Raw genomic sequence first — 20,296 nt, 5'->3', positions numbered from 1 at the left:
TGACCACCTTACTTCTGGCATCTGATACCATACAGACAAAAACTCCCAAATTTTTCAAACTTCTTCACTTCATCACCCAGGCTTCTGGCATTTTTGACTCTTCTTTCCAACCACATACAGATTTTTTAGCCCAATTACAAGTAGTTCTTTCCATAACTGGATAAATCACCGGTTTTATCAGTATTAGTGATAAAAAGCAGCACTTTAATGAATCAGAGAATATGTTAAATCCCTTCTAAGCTGACTGATTTCAAGCTTTTTCTTAAGAGGCTTGGACAGCTTTGCTGGGATTGTGAAACTACAGTTACTATATGAATCTAATACATAAAACCAACCTCTTCAAGGAATTTTCCCCATGCCCTTGACTATACAGAGACATGCAACCCATCTGTATTACTAACTTTCTTCATTTCATCCTTACGTCTGGATCAGGACAGGTAGTCCAAACAGGAGACAGTGCCAGTGGGGCCTCTGAGCCAGGCAGAAAGAGCTCTCTCTGTAATGGGGAAGAAACTGCACTCTTTTGAGGATGGGGGGTGAATAGGATAAAAGGCAGAGTTGCCATAAAGTACAGAGTATTAATAAACAGAGCTTGGCTAACTGGGCATATTGCTCCCTCACCGACTGTACGCTATTTAACAGTGTGTGTACTGTCAGCATCACAAAGGCAGACTGAATAACTAGTACAAATAGATGGATATAACCTTTGTGTTGCATCCATAAAAGTTATATGCATTTTGAATTCAGAAATTTAACAAATCATCAGCTGCCTAAAGCCATTGTTAGTGCTTACCTTTATAATATATATAAAATTGCCTAAATTAACAGAATGCAACCTTTACTGGCTATGTAACATTTTACTGAGTAATTACAAGTTCCAGACATGATACAGAATGTATCGAATTCAAGTGTAATTACAAAACAAAGAACATATGCAGATAAGTATTTAAATGTCTACACCTCACAAATCAAAATGACTTCCCCATACTAATATGGAGTAACCAAGACACAGAATGAAAAAGCCAATACACCAAAAAGCAAGAAGGGCAACTGGGGGGTGGGGGGTGGGGGGGGACATGAGGGAGAGTGGTGAATTTGATTAAAAGGCTGCATGGAAAAATAGATTTCAACTTTGACATTGCCTTTAGAAAGTTCTACCACCAGTGACAATCCTCACTGTTCAGTTTCAAATTTAATATAGTTTTGGCAATAGCCAAAATGCTTTCCAAATGCTTTAGGCATTTTTCAAATGCTTCTCACTTAGTCCTTCAGCATATTTAATTTGAAGAGAAACTTACAAAATCCTCTTTATATTACATCATATATGCATCATTGCAGTGCTTTTCTTCTGACTTCAGATTTGAAGCAGCTGATCACAACCTCAAAAGTTTTAAATACAGTCTAAATTTAGATTACAAAAATCAAACTTATGCTAGAGTGTGGACCTGTATTCCACTATTTTAACAGACACTTTCTTCCCATAACAGCACTTTGAATGTTGGCTATACAAAATTTGACTGGGCTTACTGTCAGTATAATACTTTTAAAAAGTAACCAAGACTCTTTATTTTGATTGTTGGCTTTAACTTACACAGAAAAAAAAATGTCCACAAGTACTTCATGTAATATAGAATATTTTCCACCTATCTATAATAATCTGCTATAGTATTTGTCTGTAGTATTTAAAAAACATATATCATTTTCACATTATATTTTAAATTTTTTAGCTTCTTTTCATAATGTTATTTAATTAGAAATCTTGCTTACCCACAGACATTTAAGCAACTTGAAAAATACGGACTAACGTATTCACCAATGATTACAGTCCACTACAAGAATTCTGTAGACATTAGAACAGAACACCTTTTTTCCATAACATGTTCAGTATGGTTCAATCATTTTCTGTCTAAAAGAATTGATTCATTTTCTCTTTAATTCACTCCAGCTCCCATTTCCACAATTAACATTACTCACCCTCCACTCACCAAACACATACCTCACCAACAAAGCTCCAGACTGAGATTACACCATCACCCTTAGCAGTAAAACTAAGTTTTCAGAGGACAAATAGATTTGTACCTACAAGGCTGAACACCATATTAGGACACAGTTAAACAGAGTTAACAGATTTTCAGTACAGGAAAAAAAAGATGAGTTTTTGCTGAGGGTGAGAAGAAGCAATAATCCAACCACCGGAATATTGCTAAAAGAAAGAGAATGTCACACTGCCTAATTTTATGCATTCTAATAAAATATTAATTTCTTACTGTTCCTTTCTTCTCCAATCATAATTTCTCATTTCCAGACAAGTTTTTTAGATTGTGTTCATCCTTTCCTTTTCCCAAGTGCTCAACATCTTAGGTCTTTTTCCTTCCTTATATTCTTTTCTTTTTACCACATACTTTTAGTTTATTTTCTTTTGCTTCAGCAAAGTCTGACTGACTGCAGTTTCTATAGTCCACATAATCACTTAGAGCTCCTGGCACATTTTATTTTCCTCGAAGGACATGCATTTCAAAAATCTGACTATTGTGCTTTAAAGTTTGGATTCTTTCTTTTTTTTTAATGTAATAAAGATTAGCCTACTTTTGATCTTACTTATTTGTATGTCACTAACAAGAAAGGAAAAATTACTTAAGCTGCACAATCCCTCTATAAAAAAAAAAATCTTTTTGGTACATCTCAACTTCTCATTTACATTACACAGGTAAACTGCAAGGAAGATGTTAATGGTACCCCCTATTTCACTAGCAATAAGAACAGAAGCAGCACAATACTTAAGCTAGAAGAAAAATTAACATTGTCATTTTATATTCACTTCTGTAAGCCTTAAGGAATGTGCAGAAGGGAAGGTTTTGTACAAGAATCAATACTCATCAATTGTTCTACCAAGACAAAATGCCTTAAGAACATATGACTGTAAGAGGAAACACTTTGCTTTGAAATCTTAAACAATATGCTTCTGTGGTTTCTTCTACAAGGAAAACATCTAAATCAACCTTAGAAAAAGGATTACTTCATTGAGATTTTTCAAAAATTACCACATTTTCAATAAAGACCTAAAAACTCTTGCATGATGCCTGTATTTGATGCACTCATCATTATTAGAGGTACTTCTATAATGTATTTTTTTTCTTTGTTACAGAAAAATCAGCTGAAATGATAAAAGAGAGAACATAGAACTGCAATTAGTGTACAATCTAGAAAAAAAAAATGCCTAAAAACCTTCCCCGTACTCTCCCTTATCAAAGAGGGGGCAGTAAAAATCTCTCAATAAAAACTGAGTCTGCAGACATAACTAAAAAATCTGCACCTACCATTAATCAGAAAACTAACATGGTTGGCTAACATGGTTTGTAGCTTTTAAAACAGCAATCATTATTGTCAACTATGAATGAACAAGAAGTACACTACAAAATCCAGACACTAAGAGTAGAATTTAGCCCTGCTGTTAAAAACATAAGATGTTCATAATGGCTTGCTCCTCTCAAAGTAAGAGTCATTTTAAAAAAGCAATACAAGTTGTGTGGGAATTCAGGGAAGGAAAAGAACAGAGCCTAAAAACCTTCAGTCCAAAACTGAGTCACAGAAGGTGAAGGATGCAAATTTGTCCTTATAAAATATGTTCTCCTGTTCCCTAAATCCCCACTAGATTCTAGACCAGAACACAAAACGGCAAACAGTCCCTGAAATACAGTACTCCACTGGAATATTTACTGCTACCATATCCTTAATAAATGCTTTAGAAAGTGGAGGGGGAGAGGGAGACCACCTCAAATACTGAATTCCAGTGTATAAAGGAGAAATTTAGACTTGAAATTCATTCTTGGGAGAAAGATAATCACTTCAAAATTTTATCTCTTACAGAAAAAAAATTCTACAGAAAAACATATTATTAGCATCCAGCCAATCTGGACTTAAAATACATTAAGATCATTCACATTGGAACACAAAGACAATTTTTTTCAAACATTGCAAGTTTTAGAGAATTATGAGACACTGCACAGCATGTAAGCAATCTTCCACAAAGCAGAGAGGGTAGTATTATTTTGAACACAATTTGAAAAAACAGAACCCGCAAGGCCAGTCCACAAAAAGAAATTATTTTAAAACACCACACTTTAATTGAAAAAATCCTAGAATATAACTTCATTGGTAGGTAAATCCCTACTCCTTTTCTTTAAAATCAACCAAAAAGAATCATCATGCAATTGCACTTGTGATAAAGAAAAAAATCACTCCTCCACACTTTGTAAGTTTTCTTTAATTTTGAGGATTCTATAATGTAAATGTATTTGCTAATAATTTTCCCAAAAAAAACCCATTAAAACAAAAGTAAACTAAGTCCTGGACCCACATCACCTCAAGTTTTTTACTATAAACACAGTTAACGAAAAAAGCATTAAAAATATCAAATGTGTTAAAAGCAATCTGCAAATTGTAACATAAAAATTAAAATGCAACAGCTTGGAATTACTTTTCCTTTCCAACCTGACAAGCTCCATGAATCAGTATTTTCCATCCTGCATGACATGTAAACTTACAGGGTACTGCCAAAACCAGTCTGCATGCCCTTTTGTGCTACATCACCATCCAGGGCACTTTAAAAATGGAACTGGGTCCTCAAACTGCTTGACTGCAATATACCTAAAAACATTCAAGTTCTGGCTTCTTAAATTTAACACACTGTGTTGCTATAATTAATAATGTAACTGGGAAACAAGGAAGTGAATTCTCTCTTGGAATACAAACAAAAGGTGCATGGATGAGTATTCTTCTGATTCAAATAAGGAAATTAGGATCAGAATTCAGATGAATTACATCTCTGATAAATAAAAAAAAAATATTTTTATAGGTTCTTGGAGCAGATGTCCTGTAAGAATATAAACTCATGCCTTTTCTTGAAAACAATATGGGAACCCTTTGCTATTGAGATAACATTTACTAACCTCGCAGGGAAACTTCTGCCCTGCAAAGTGCTTACTGGCACTACTCATTCATCAGTAACTCCAGCACACAAACCACTTCGATCACACTGGCTGTCTTCACTAACCTCCACAGGAAGAATATTTTCCCAGTTTTACTTCTCTGCAGGTTTTTAAGATTTCTGGAATGACTGGCTTACTAACACGTTTATTCAAATTCAAAATCTATATAAATATTCTAGGGAAAAGGAAACAGGGTATGCGTTACCAGATTCCAGTGCTCTTCATGAATAAGACTAATACCAGCAGAGTGCATACTGAGATGAGATGAATTTTACATGGCAGGGTGAGAAGAAAGGTAAATTATTTATAAGGTGCTAAAATATGCCTTAATATTTGATACAGGAGACTTCCAAATTACCTTTAAACTGCATTTCAAATCATCAGGCTTAAATATACTAACTAGTTCTACAATAGGAGAAAACCAGATAAAGCAAGCTTTATTTTGAATTAGCCATAGTAAGGTATTATACTATAAAGAAGCCACCAGTGAACAGGGATTATGGACAAAGGTACTGAAGAGTAACTTAACTCTGGAATGTTTTTCTACTTAAAATGACCAGCATGCAAAATGCTTTGCAGTTGCCAAAAAGGCATGCTATTTTAAATTCTCATAATTCAGTGGTAAGTGATACTTAGTATGAAAAAAAAATTCTAAAAAGCTTTTAGTCAAATCTGGACATATTGGTCTCCGAAATTATTTGCTGCAATGCTTACAATTTAATTTTAAATTGATTTTTGAAGACTTGTGTTTCATATCAACATTTCTTCTTTCAGCAAGTCAGTCATTATTCAGCAACTGAGTTACTAGGATGGTCTTATTACTACCTTTCACCCATGAGCAAATTTTATGTTAAAGTGCATAAACAAATTTTCTCAGTGTTACTTATATACAGTTACTCCACTTATATTTCAACTTTGTGTTCAATACTCATGGCCTTATTAATAAAGACTGGGTCTCGAAGAATCTGGTACAACTTGGGTACCTACTGCAGAAAGCCTTGAGGCCAATTATATACAGTGCTAAAATCTATATTTCAAAGTTATAAACTAAGACCTTATCTCAGGATTGTTGAGGACCACTGATAGAATTACTTTACTTTCCAAAACAAGTACGGTCAACTTTTAAAAATAAAATGGTTTTGAATTCAGATAACAAATAATATCTAGAGATAAATAAATTAAGAATACAATGTATTCATTTGTTTAATTATAAATAGTTCATTTTTTACTATTGTGTATTCCAACTACATCTCTCGCACCTTCTAGAAAAGACCATATCTGGCAATAGAGCCTATTAAAATATAAAAAGCCAAAAATGCTAGGTAACTTTTAATACGCGCTACCATAAATATCTCCCACATTACATCTGAAGATAATTACAAATAAGAAAACAAGTGTCAGAGCAGGGGAAAAAAGAACAAAACTAAAAAGAGGAAGTGCACCAAAATTCGTACACAGTAATTTTTCACAGTAGCTTAATATACTCTGGCTAAACCCATACAGCTGGTTCCACTGAGGTGAAAAATCTTATTTTTCTGAAGTGCAGTTGGTAATCTTGGTAATTGTAATGGTGGCAAAAAGCAGGTTTCCAGGTCACGGTACTTGAGAGAAGGCCAGCGCCTGTTTGGAAGAATTTATCTCATAGAAAAGAAAAACTATGAAACAATTGCACAATTGAAATAGTTTAAGGTTGGCAGGTTCCACTGGAACAAACTCTTCCTAGCTAATCTTAATATCTCCCAAGAACCTTTAATGATATCTTGAAAGAAACTAAAGAAGTGCAAACTGACTGCAAAGGGACACAAATGGAAAACTGAGTGTGTTATATAGTTTCAGGCAGCTGTATTTGCCTAACTAAATCTCAAGTCTTAAGTTCTGAATCACAGTAAATATATTCAGACAGACTCTCCTGTGGAATTTAACTCAAGTAGCTTTTGAAAACTGATTTTGCCATGGAAATTTTTGTCTGCAAGTCTAGCACTCTTCCAGAAACAGAAGCAGTGCTTACAGTCCAGGAAGCCTACAGCATAAGTAAGCGAGGTATGGTGCTGAGGTCACTGCAATTTCAGAAGCTGTTCAGCCCTTTACGCGACTTCTTTCCAAAGGAGTAGCAACCTGAAGATTTCTTCTGTTCAACTCTATAGTATCTCCAAATCCACATGACGAACATCAGGATTTCGTTGCTGAAATAAAATTTTAAAAAAACATATTGAAAATATTTTGATTTTTAAACTGTAAAACTGCAGGAACAGAAACTAAAACTAGAATATTTATCAGATGTAATAAGCAATGACAGACATGCTCTCAAGTAGTGTCTCATGACCAGAAAAGGCAGTCATGGCAGGACTATTTGTCTGGCAGTCAGTATTGTAGTTCTGAATTCATGCCAGAAAGATTGACAGCCACAATATATCTGTACAATTAAAACAGAAACAATCCTTTGTTGCATCAGTCAAAGGATATTTAAATTACAGGATGAAAAAAAATTATAAGGAATTTGAGAGGCTTGTAAAAGAGGTAAACACTGCACTGCTTCAACAAAAGCAAAAGATTCCCATCACACAGATATATTTGATACAATGCTAAGCACCATATTAAAAAAAAATTGAAATTTGTTTTTATGCAGCCAAAACAGAATGCAACGGCCTACAAATAATCTGACTTTATGAGAATACAATAATATAGACAAAATCATGTCTATTTAATGAAAATATTGTTCTATATTGGTATAAAATGGAACAAAATACACAACAAATGGATCAGTGGCAAAGTAAGTGTTTGCTGGTGGTCAGAACTTAGTTAATAATACTATAGGAATACCAACCCCTTCCCTCTCCCATATTTACAAATGAAATTCCAAAAAGTACATGCAGTGATACTGTTTAAAATATATCACAGAATAAGCACAGTCTATTACCCAGTTAAAATTTACCTTCAGGTCCTTTTCAAGTCTGTCTACTTCAGCTCCTAGTGTGTCAATGATATTGTCACCATGCTTAAGCATGAAGGCTTCTAATTCTTCAAGGGTTTTCACTTGCTGAATTTCCTAGGAAGAAATTAAATTTAAGAGATTGAGATGACGGAAAGAAAATAAAGGAATAACACTCCACAGGGTCTTGACATATTTCAAGAGGGGAAAAAAAACCAAACACCTAAACAAAACACTTCAGCTTTTGCTATTTCCTTCCACAACATCATCTGTTCTTATGTCTCAAAGACACAGCATCTATTCAATGGAAACATCTGGTTCTACCATTACACCTGCTTTTGATATAAAACCTTCTTCTATCTTAAATTGATTTCCTCCTTAGCTTTCCAAGTAAGTTTAGAGAATTTAATTCATTTTCTAGAAGTTTCTGTGGTATTCATTGCTCACAGCAAGGCAGAGCGTGGTACCCCTGTGTATTCTTTCCGCATTTTCATACATTCTTGCTATTCCATTACACTGTCTGTTCTGGGCATCACATAATCAACTCATCTGAAAATCCAAAAGGATTACTACAAATGCTGCTGCAAATACAGCTCCTCCACAGTATCAAAAACTTGAAGATAGTTGACAGGAACTAAGACTAGGAGACCCACAGCATATGCAACTGAAGGAATGAAGGAAGGCAGTTATACCCCACCCTCCAAAAAACCATAGAAATCAGCAACATCAAAGCAGGTGTTACATATTGCCTTAGAATCATACAACAGTTTGGGTTGGAAGAACCTCAAAGATCACCCAGTTGCACCCCTGCTGCCATGGGCAAGAACACCTTCCACTACACCAGTTGCTCAGGGCCCCATTCAATCTGGCCTTAAACACTTAGAGAGATGAGGCATTCGCAACTCCTCTGGGCAGGCTGATCCACTGTCTCACACCCTCACAGTAAAGAAATTTTTTCTTATATTTAATTTACAGAAGCCATCTACCCTGTAATATCTCAGCCATAGTTCAGGCAATACAGCTGCAGTATGTTCAGGATAAATATGTTATTGCAAACAGATACAGTAGCTACTAAATAGTTAATTCTTCTTGTGTATACAATTACAACACAACACCAATTTTTTCCCCTCCCCACTGCTCTAAAAGTGAAGAGTAATGTAATTAAGCAAGTTTAAAAGATCTCAACCACAACAACCCACGACTAGGATCACATCAAGTCTAACAAGAAAAAGAAACAGGATAATCTGAATGACAGCATTTCAACAAATATTTCACAACTGTAGAAAGAGTAATGTCTACAGCAATACTAGTTGAATGAGCTAGTTATTTGAAAATGTACAGATCAAAAGGCAAGCACAATGTCTGCCTTTGACTTTGGATGGCTGAGTCCTACTGAAAGTGGCTATCCTTCAACAATGGTTTATAGCTGACACAAGGTTACTACATGAAATAACAATGACCTGTGTAAGAAACAGTTGCCAAACTAGAAACAATCAACAACATCTTTCGCAACAAACTAGAAGTATTGGAAGAACTAATGAAGGTTGTATGCAATCACCAAAAGGAATAGCAGGTAAAGAACAAAAGCTAACAAAGCCTTTGAAAAGAAGACTAGCTTACTAAACAATGGCAATAGCAAAGCAGCTGGCAAGCAAACTGGCAACCAAGCAAACCTGCAGTGCCTCAGTGGTACAAAGCTCTTCCTCTCAAAAATGTATTAAATTGAAATCCAATATATGAACAGATCAGTTATTGCACTATATATACATACATACTTTCTTATTTTGACATTAACGTTTTTTAAAAACTGGTATATTGACTAATGGTTTAAAAATTGCAATGTAAAATTTAAAGGTAAACTCAAATAACTTCTAAGTTGTGTTTAACAGACAGACATAAAACGCAGACATCTGACATCCACATTTAATTTTGAAAGGGCAGCAAAGAAATAAATCTTGTAGGTTCACAAGCAAATGTATATACGGAAGGTATCAGTGAAAACTGGTAAGCAAGCAAAACATTTTGCTCACTTAAAACTCCTTTTAATTTAGATAAATTATTATTTGCTTCATACTTCATAGCTTGCCATACAGAATCCAGCTGAGAGCAGTTTTGCATTTCTATATTGAAAAGAGGGAATAAGAAAAGCTACTCTGAACTACATTAAAATCACAGCGACACTTAAAGATGTTTAATTGTTAAACATTGCCAAAATGTGATGCAAGCATATTGCATCCACATATTCAAGCCAAGTCTGAATGGCCAGACCTGTAAAGCCTAACACTGCATCATCAACAGCCAATGCAAACGGTTCTGCCAACAAAAGTGTTTATTTGCAAGTGACAGGCTTCTAGGTTTAACTGTAGAACTTGTAATTCAATAAAAAATTTATTGGAATAATTATATTCTCAAAAATTTTTTTTTACAAGTCTGTATTTTCTAACAAAAAATAAATTAAAAAAATCTGCCCTCCTACCCAGGCCCTGCTCAGCCCAAAAGTGGTTCTGTTTCAGCAGCACATTATACAATTTCATGTACAGACATTTAAAACACTAACACAAAGTAAGAATATCTGCAACCCCTCAAAACGAAGAAGTGAAATATCTCTCACCTACTTGCAAATCTTGGGTTTAGACATACTTGAAATTGGAACGTATCAAATACTAGGGTTACAAACCCATTTTTTAAACATACTTGTAGCAGCTGTTCAATGTCCTGTTTTTCCAGGTAAGACCGAGTAACAACACGTCCATCAAAGTCTACTTCTGCCTTGAATCTCACTTTGCTCATTCCCATGTCTGTGGCTTTAACATCATGAATTGCTCTGAAACATACAAATTTTTAAAGAAAATGTAAAATAACATAAATCAAACCACTAGGTAGTTTGACTTCTAATGTTAACAATATTGTCATAGAAAAGTGATCCTTTTAAAAGGTCACTGTCTTTAAAAAAATATCCTCATTTTACCACCATTAAATAGTGATTTATATTTAACTGGTTATATCATTTCCACAGGTTTCTGCAACACCAACACATCTATAAATGGCTCACTGCAATAAAAGACAGACTACAAGAATCATCACAGATTTAGAACTAGATTAACAGTATATTTAAAACAAACAAAAATTAAAAATGTGAGAACTTCCCTATTCCATGTTAAAAGTTTAAGTTCACCTTATTTGCTACTGTACATTAGTTTTTATGTGTATACATGACACTATGAAACCATCTTTAAGTACCCTCAATTCTGAGGTAAAAAACAATAATGTATTGTTATCTACTGAAAGGAAACATTGAAATTATAGAAGTACGCTTTCCTACACTTGGTAAAGGCATCAACTTCTGAACAGTTTTCAGGTACATCTGATATAAGAAAAAGCTATGGATATTTTGTTTGGAACTCATTTTTAATCATATTGAACAGTTGATCATGACTTACCAAAATACAGCTGTGTGTAAATGCTGAAATTGTATATTTATCTAAAGGTTTCTAATCAATACTAGAATATGAAAGCTGTAATATGTTTACATTTTGGTTCTTTGAAAAATTCTTTTTTTCTATAGCACAGTTTTGTTCCAGTTTGTTAGATAAACTCAGTGATGTGTGAATACAGGTAGCAAACAAAAACTCCTCTAATTTTCAGGGATAAGAAGCAAACTCAAGACCAAGACACATTGTAATGCATTTCAACAACAAAATAAATATGAAATAAAATACTCAATTTTTTTCTAATGAGGTTGACAAAAATTCAGTTTATCTTTAAAGCCAAGAGAATTTAAAATTGCCACTACAGAGTAAGTTTCCACATTTTTCCACCCAGGCCAGAAAAAAAAAAACAAGTGGAGACTAAAATAAGGGATATAAAGTTTCAAATTTTTTAAATTCTTGCCTCTAACATTCCCAAAGCAAAACAAGTATAAAATATTCCAAAGATTTTAGTTTTATTAACAAAAAAATGCATTCTTGACAATTTTTAATTCTAACATAAAACTTAGATTCAGCAACACAGCTCACTTCAAAGTACCAAACTTACTCCTCGTTCATTTTGCTAAGTTGTGCAATTTCACAGAATCTTTACATTTTAGCATGCCCTTTGCCTTAAGCAAATTTGCTCTTCCCAACTGGAAATGTTTCTTTTCATCTGAATGTTTATAAATCAGAACTAACTTCACAGTAGGTGCTGGAAGAAAGCAGAAGGCATGTTATCTTGAAAGGAGCCTGCTAGAATGAACAGCCAAAAAAGAACAGGAGACGGAAATTTTAAGATGAACAATCACAGGAAATTTTTATGGAATACTTCTTGTAATACTCAGGGTAGAGGAGAGGTAAGCACATTAAAAAAAGAAATAGAGCATGAACTAAATATAGAGATACCAAGAAATAGATCTTAGTAAATATTTAAACAGATTAAAAAAACTATCACCTTACTTGTAGCAATAAAGACTTTCCAGCTCCATTCAAATTTACACAGCTATTCTGTGGGAAGGTACCAAATCAAAACAGTATTTACTGGAGTAATCTGGCTGGCAGCAAACTACCTGGTCACAAAGAGGGTATTTAAGATAACAGATGTGGTTAACTGAAGAGAATTTGAAGCCATGTGATTCAAAAACATTGAAGACATATCAAGTGCCTATCAGACCACAAGCAAGAAGATACCAAGTGATATTTGAGATTCTCATTAATCAGTAACCTGATAAAATTCAGTGAAATGATGCACATTCTGCAAATGTGAAGGAAAAAAAATCTACCTTACTGCACATAATCTGTCCAGGAAAGATAAGACTGAGTCAAGAGGAGAAAAATCACTAATCATTCAAAAATGCAAATGTGTATGCTAAAACTTAAGCTAGAAACTTCCTTATGGAAGCTACTGGATAGTTAGTAGACACTATCAACTTCAACTAGGGAAAAAAGCAAGTTTTACATTAAAGAAAAATTTGTCAGAGAACATCAAGTTACAGGTTTGAGCAATCAGTTGTAATTTTTTTTTCCTCCAAAACAGAATGACAGATTTTCCACCACAACTGTAGCACACCTACGCAATAGCTGTTACAATGAAGTAAAATTAAAGATTAAACCATCACCTAGGAATAGTTTATGCCTAGGAATCTATGATTACAATGCATAAAAACAGAATCAGGACAGTCTACACAACATCACATATTTTATTTCACAGTTCTGAAAAGCTAATCTCCCACAGCTCAGTTAAGTTGAATACAAGAAAGATTTAGGCACCAAAGGTGTCAATGAGAGTTAAGAATGGAATGTTTTTATATCAAAAATAAAATCAAATCATTTTCCAGCTGAGAGCAACTCTGAAAGTCCATTCTGGATCATGAGTTAAATATGGGATACAACTAGATATTACCCAGAAAAATGAAAAGAAAGGAGAAATAGCGAGCCACAAGCCTAAAGGAGAAATTATGAAGTCCAACAAACTGATAGATGAAACATAATACAAACCAATTTCTTTTAAGGGATTGGAAACACACGTGACAAATGGCACAGAGAAAGGGGCAATTGTGCAGCTTCCATATGAGCTCTGGGACATGGTCTACAGAAGCACAGAATATACCAAGTTGGAAGGGACCCACAAGGATCATTGAGTCCAACTCCTGGCCCTGCACAGGACCATCCCCAAGAATCACATCATGTGCCTGACAGTGTTGTCCAAACGCTTCTGGAATGCTGGCAGGCTTGGTGCTGTGACCACTTCCCTGGTGACCCTGTTCCAGTACCCAACTACCTCCTGGGTGAAGAACCTTTTTCTAAAAAAATCAAAGCTCATAATATAATGGATCTAAGAAAGAGATAACCGAAGAAAAAGTGCACACAGAAGGTGTGAGAAGTACATAAACATGTTTCAGCTTCTAACCTCAGGAAAAAAACATGCAGTTTCTTATGAAGTCTTCACTTCTTTTATTATTCATGCTTTTTTAAAATTCAGGTACTTGTTTTAAAAAAAAAGTCTAAAGCAAGAAGGACACGAACTAGGTCTGCTCTGTTGAAAAGTTAGAGCCAGCTACAAAATGGAATACAATATAAAATGGTGCTTGGCCTAGAAGCAATTTTATTATTTCAGCCTGAGACAAGCAAAAGCCATCTGCTCACTTTGGAAAAAAGAACTAGAGAAACCACGTATGAATAATCATGTGAACTCACCTACTCTAACACAGCACCGCTGACACATGCTTCGCCATTCAGACTAATTCAGGGTGACCACGAATACTTTAGAATAATTTAGTTACTGATGTGAAAATTCTAACACAATTCTATTCCAAATAGGAATCTTGTTTAGTTTCTGGAATGAAGGGCGTGCTGTCCAGACCTCTTGCTTGCAACTGAGATGATGCAGCACTTAGTTTCTTTCAAGTATTCTGGTATTAAGTAACGGGCTTAGGGTTTTTTCCTCCACAGGTCAGAAACGACTACAAATAAAAAAAGCACTAAAATATTTCAGCTGATTTACACAGTAATACATTCCTGAATAAAGACGAAAAAGATAACAAAAAGGGGTTTGCTTCTAAATCAAGGTTAGTAGGGTTAAGGGTAAAATAGCTCCTTGAAAAGCATTTAAGCAAGATTTCAGAATTACAATGACCTGTAAGTTTACTACAAATTGCAGACTTGCAAAGAAAATTAGCACTGAGTTAATCTTATCAGCATCTAAAATGCAGAATCTATTACATCATAATACTACTGCAACACTTCTTGTCTATTGCTACAGAATTCCAGACACTGAATATTAACTAACAGAATTTAAATATTTCAGTGCTAATAAACTATAAAAGTAACAGAACAGTATAATTTAAGTGCTTGCATTTCATGCATTCAAAAAGCGTTTTAAGTTTGCGATGGCTTTCTCACTAGTCATTGTCAATTCCTGCAACTACTGTAGCTGTTAGAACATATCTGCAATCTTATTTCAGCTGTGGAACATCCAAGAGGTACAACTATTCACTTACTGAAAGTTTTAGCACAGAAATAGAAGTTAGCTATAATAAAGATTCTAAAATCTCAGTACAGAAGAATCCACACTAAAAATAATCTCACCATATTTCTCTCATTTAAAGTGCTTGAACTATTTTTTCCAAATGCTATTTTCCTGCTTTTTGAGATTGAGCTGTAAAGATTCTTACCTTACTACAGGATCACTTTCCAGTAACTCAGTGAGTCGCTGCAGTTGTTCAGGTTCAATGGATCGTCCCAGCAGGGCTTCAGTGTTAGTGTAGATTAGAAATGCTGAGACGGTTCCTAACAAAGTTCCAACACCTAGAGACCCCACACTGTCATAATATGGGTTTCCTAAACAAGATATGTCAAATTAGTTTCACAGAGCTTTTCTAAAACATAGCAGAGAATTTCAATTTCACACTGAAAAGAGTACATAGTTTTGAGAGATTTTTTTGGGGTTTTGCTTTTTGGTTGATTTTCTTTCTGGTTCGTGTTTATTTTTTGGGGGGGGGGTTGTTGGTTGGTTGCTCCATTTTTTGAGGAGTTTTTTTTAATTGAGTGGCAATTCTTTCCTACATGGAGGAACAAGATGAAGCTGAAAGAAAACTGGCTATCTTAAGATAAAGTCTTAAGTTCCTCCTGTCCCTTGGCCACTCCTGTCTCCTGCAGGACTAATACACAAGTAAACTCTTGTCAGCTATATGGGTTTCTATATAATAAAGGTATATAATAAAGGTATATAATAAAGGTATATAATAAAGGTATATAATAAAGGTATATAATAAAGGTATATAATAAAGGTATATAATAAAGGTATATAATAAAGGTATATAATAAAGGTATATAATAAAGGTATATAATAAAGGTATATAATAAAGGTATATAATAAAGGTATATAATAAAGGTATATAATAAAGGTATATAATAAAGGTATATAATAAAGGTATATAATAAAGGTATATAATAAAGGTATATAATAAAGGTATATAATAAAGGTATATAATAAAGGTATATAATAAAGGTATATAATAAAGGTATATAATAAAGGTATATAATAAAGGTATATAATAAAGGTATATAATAAAGGTATATAATAAAGGTATATAATAAAGGTATATAATAAAGGTATATAATAAAGGTATATAATAAAGGTATATAATAAAGGTATATAATAAAGGTATATAATAAAGGTATATAATAAAGGTAAATTTATACACAAAGTTATATACACCTAAACATAGGTAATAGAAAAAAAGTCAGTGTTCTTTTATCAGCAACTCAAAAATTTGCAAGTATTAAACATTTCTGAAATACAGTACTTATATAATAAGTTTCACTTATTCATTCCTATTCAGATTTGTAGAAATAGTACTGTATTTTTAAGTTCATGAAGGAAGCTAGAGATGAAAGAAAAAAATTACTTTTATACAAAAAATAAAACTTGCAATTAACTCATTAGAAGCCACAAATAAACAAAATTACAATCTTTATTGTTTTAAAAAGACAATACTTCAAAAGGGATAAATCATCACCCCTCTTTAGAAAACTTCACTGTGCAGCAAAGACATACTTTGAAACACTTGCCATGCAGACCATCCTACCTGCATGAGTTAGGTTTGACCACACTGCTCAGGAGCAGCTATTGTTACTGAAGATGACACTAGTGCCACTATGTATCAAAAGGAAGGAAAGAACTGCTTCCTTCGGCAGCTGTACACCACTTACTAAGGAAGCCCAAATTATGTAATCCCAACATGGCACAATGTGATAACTGACTGCAATAAATATTCTTTTAGTAAAACATAACTTCATTTGTACGCCAAAACAGCTCAAAAGGAAGTTAGACCCATCTGCTTACAGAGTACAAGCATTAAAAAAAAGAGCAGAGACATCTATGGAAACTAAATGCACTGTGTTGCTGTCACACACAGGAGTAAATCCACATCCTGCTTCGCCTCTGTGCAGAATTTTACCTGTTAAAGAAGTCAGACCCATACAGGTAGCAGCTACAGCCACGCTCAAAACTGCTGCAGCATCCTCCAGTAACACCACATTTGTACTAGGATCACGACTCTGCACAACTGCACATACAATAAAAAAAAGTTAATTGCTTTGGAAAGCTTAGCTTTAAACTAGACTAACAACAGCAACTTAAAAAAAATTTCCATAACTATAGGTGTAAACTGAATGTTTGCAAATGCACACACTTCTGAAAGCATTTATAAATACACAGAACAAGCCAAATTATCGAAGCTTCTCAAAAACACTTGAAAAGTTAAAAGGGGTATTTATCTTGAAAAATACAAGCACTTCAGCCAACTATTTAAGTAGCAGTACTTAAAACAACAAGTTTTCACCTAATCTGTGAAATGTTATTTGCTACTAGAATAGAAAACAGATCAATAAAGCAAGGGGAAAGGGAAAATAGAGAAAATTGTTTCTATCATTACACTAGTGAACAGATTCTGTTTTAAAGTAACCACATACCTTACTGCTATAATGACACATACCATATTGATAAAATGACAGGCCCTTGGCACGAGCGCTCCTGCGAATTTCATTTATAGCAACAAGAAGAGTAGCTGAAACAATACCAAAGTTGTTGCTGAAAATGGTTAGAGGCAAAAAGACTTGTTTCCATTTTGAAGAGGAACTTCTCTTTATATCATAGCAACAGATCATCAAAGGAAGCTCTGATTATTGATAACTTTGAATAACAACAAAGCATAGTTACTATCTTTTCTATGTGTCTCCATACACATCAGAACAGTTACATTCTCTGATAGTTTAATACCAAAACGGCACTCCATGTGTACTTTCCAAATGATGTGTTCTTTGACTTATTATTATATAGACACTTAAGGAAAAAAAAAATGCTTTCCCACTTTTTTTTGTTTGATTATAACTATTTGCAACAGAGTTCAAAACTTCACTGTGTAAGCAAGGATCAATTATTACTGTAATTACTCATACAGTAATCTTAAGAAATTACAAATATGTAAATAGAAATATTTCTTGAAACTCCATACCTCCTTCAGATACCAATGACCCTGCTAAAATGCAGTATGCCTGTATGGAAAAAAAAATTATTATGTTATATGCATATTTGTACAGATCTCTTCATCACAGACTATCTAAACACAGCATTCCAGAACCTCTGTGCCATGTAATTGTCCCTAAACAGAAGGAAACCAACAATATTTGCATTATGCAATATATTGCAATAGGAAAGGAGGACCTCTTGGGAGATATGAAGGAAGATGCAGGGTTTAAAGAACATTTTTGCTGCAAGATCAGCTGTAGTTTAACAAGATTTTTTTTCTTAAAACATATTCTCATTAACAGTGGTTTGAGTTAATTGTGTTGGGATTCAAATGTACTCAGAAAGAGAATTTCAGACTATGCTATTATTTTTTATTAAGTCACTTATTAAATACAATACCAAACAAGATTAGCTTACCCAGAGAAGAGATTCTACAGGATGAGGGTGGAGTAAACCTATGATCCCATGATACCAAGAAAGTCCTGCACCCATCATGAAAATGCCTACTCCACTAATTAGGGAGGCAATGTAGCGCATGTTTGTGAAACCATACCTAGATGAAAACAAAGGAAGGGAGTAAGGAATATAAGATTCTGTATTTCTGTAAACATACCCCAGAGTTTTTCCACTAATTTTCACATCTTAAATTATCATCATATGACTTGGCATCTATTTAAGACAAAGTTGCTAAATCCCAATCTAATTCGAGGGAAAAAAAAAAAAAGCCACTTGAAAAAGGGTATCTCATACATGCAAGAACATCAAGCATAGATACTCTCCTAAACCGTTTTTAAATAGTTGAATTGGGTCTTGGGCAGAGATTGAGAATTTTACAACTGTAAAAAAAACCAAAACAAACAAACAAACCAAAACAAAAGCCCTAAACCCCACCAATATTCATGTCAGTTTTACATGCTAATGAAATGCTACTTCTAAACGAGAACTCTAGCCTTGTAGGTGGCTGGTCTACATAATTTATAATGCTAATTTAAAGGAAATAAATTGTATACATCTTTCAGTAGTAGATAACTATGGGCATTCAACACTTGCAGTTTTTAAGAGCACTGTTCTAGAAAGTGGGAAGAGTTAAAGCAGTGTACCTTTATTCTTTTTTTTCTGTATTAACTGCTACTACAAACAGTACACTTCTTTAGCCACATTTAAGAAACTAGTATTTTGTTCTATTGACTATATTGAGAAAGAAGGGAAAGAAGTGAGATAGAGGAAGGAGATACAATGAATATGTGGAGAAATTTAAGATTTAAATGTTTCAAATTTTAATGATGCTCTTAATGAGAAAAAGTTTAACTAATTTTGTAAATTAGATGTATTTTTGAACTAGGGTTTACAGGATGAATGACTTGTCCAAATATATGAAGTGTAAACTAGGTCAACACCAAGAAAATGTCATGGAGAATATAGCTTATAATTTTCATGAAGATGTAAGAACTTATCAAGTAATATCCCTATTACTCAGATAAAAACAAAGAGCAGTTTAAGTCAAACACATCTCCTTATGGTAGAAGTAATTGCCTTGCAGCAAAGCACTTGTTAAAAAAAGGAAGAGGACAGTACTTTTTATTTTTTAAAAAATCCTGTGATTCACATGAACATTGAATCTATTCACTGCAAGAGGTAGAAGAGCCCAGAACAACTAAGAGAAATAACGTCAATTAAAATTGACATTAAAATAGCAAAAGCATACCACAAAAAACAAAACAAACCACACATGCACAAAGCCACCGAAGCTACAACTACAACTCCTGCAGCATGGGAGAAAACCTTTTTCTTATTTTATCTACTGTAAAATCAGAAACAAAAAATTTCTGAAATGACACAAAACAGCAGATTAAAAAGAAAAAAGTGATGCAAAAACAAGAATGGATCTTACTCCTATATATAGTTAACAAAATCTTTATTTACTCAAAAAGCTTACGGATGACTAGGGTCAGGTGTCCTTGCAGACTGACTGATGCCCAAAGCTAGCAATGCCTATTTAGGACAAAAGGAAAAAGACTTTGTTAAAAAAACCTGAACATGAAAATAAATTAGAAACATTCTATATCAACTGAACTTCAGAGATAAAGCAAATGCAATTTCTTGATCTGCATATATGTTTTGTTACTGATATTTTACTAGAGCTGGAATATAATCCTCAAAATCTGTCATCTAAATCTACCACCTCCAAGAAATTGTTAGTTATACCAATATATATAATATACATGCAATTACATGGTGTGTGTATATACAATTACTGTTAATTATAATTTTAGAATTGCAACTAAAAGTGAACATTAGATGCAATCAAAAGTGTTGTTGCTGTGCTTCAATGTGAAGGAATGAAGTTTCTCAGGGAACAAAGCTGTTTAAATAAATC

At 33.8% G+C, this 20,296-nt stretch overlaps 1 protein-coding gene across 1 annotated transcript in view; it reads right to left on the bottom strand.

The window, feature by feature from the left end:
* Positions 1-842: 842 nt before the first annotated feature.
* SLC30A9 (solute carrier family 30 member 9) overlaps positions 843-20,296 on the bottom strand; it is a 36,691-nt gene continuing 17,237 nt past the window's right edge. The window contains exons 10-18 of the mRNA XM_032686342.1: positions 19,856-19,911; positions 18,337-18,472; positions 17,906-17,945; positions 17,387-17,458; positions 16,850-16,957; positions 15,062-15,227; positions 10,612-10,741; positions 7,921-8,034; positions 843-7,171 (exon numbers count right to left, since the gene is read on the bottom strand). Of these exons, the coding sequence (XP_032542233.1) occupies positions 7,127-7,171; positions 7,921-8,034; positions 10,612-10,741; positions 15,062-15,227; positions 16,850-16,957; positions 17,387-17,458; positions 17,906-17,945; positions 18,337-18,472; positions 19,856-19,911 (867 nt within the window). The 3' untranslated portion in view covers positions 843-7,126. The remainder of the gene's footprint in view (positions 7,172-7,920; positions 8,035-10,611; positions 10,742-15,061; positions 15,228-16,849; positions 16,958-17,386; positions 17,459-17,905; positions 17,946-18,336; positions 18,473-19,855; positions 19,912-20,296) is intronic.

This window comes from Chiroxiphia lanceolata, chromosome 4 (assembly GCF_009829145.1).
Source record: "Chiroxiphia lanceolata isolate bChiLan1 chromosome 4, bChiLan1.pri, whole genome shotgun sequence".
NCBI classification, from domain to species: Eukaryota; Metazoa; Chordata; class Aves; order Passeriformes; family Pipridae; genus Chiroxiphia; species Chiroxiphia lanceolata.
Note: the sequence above shows the minus strand (reverse complement) of the source record. Positions and strands in the feature narration are given on the sequence as shown.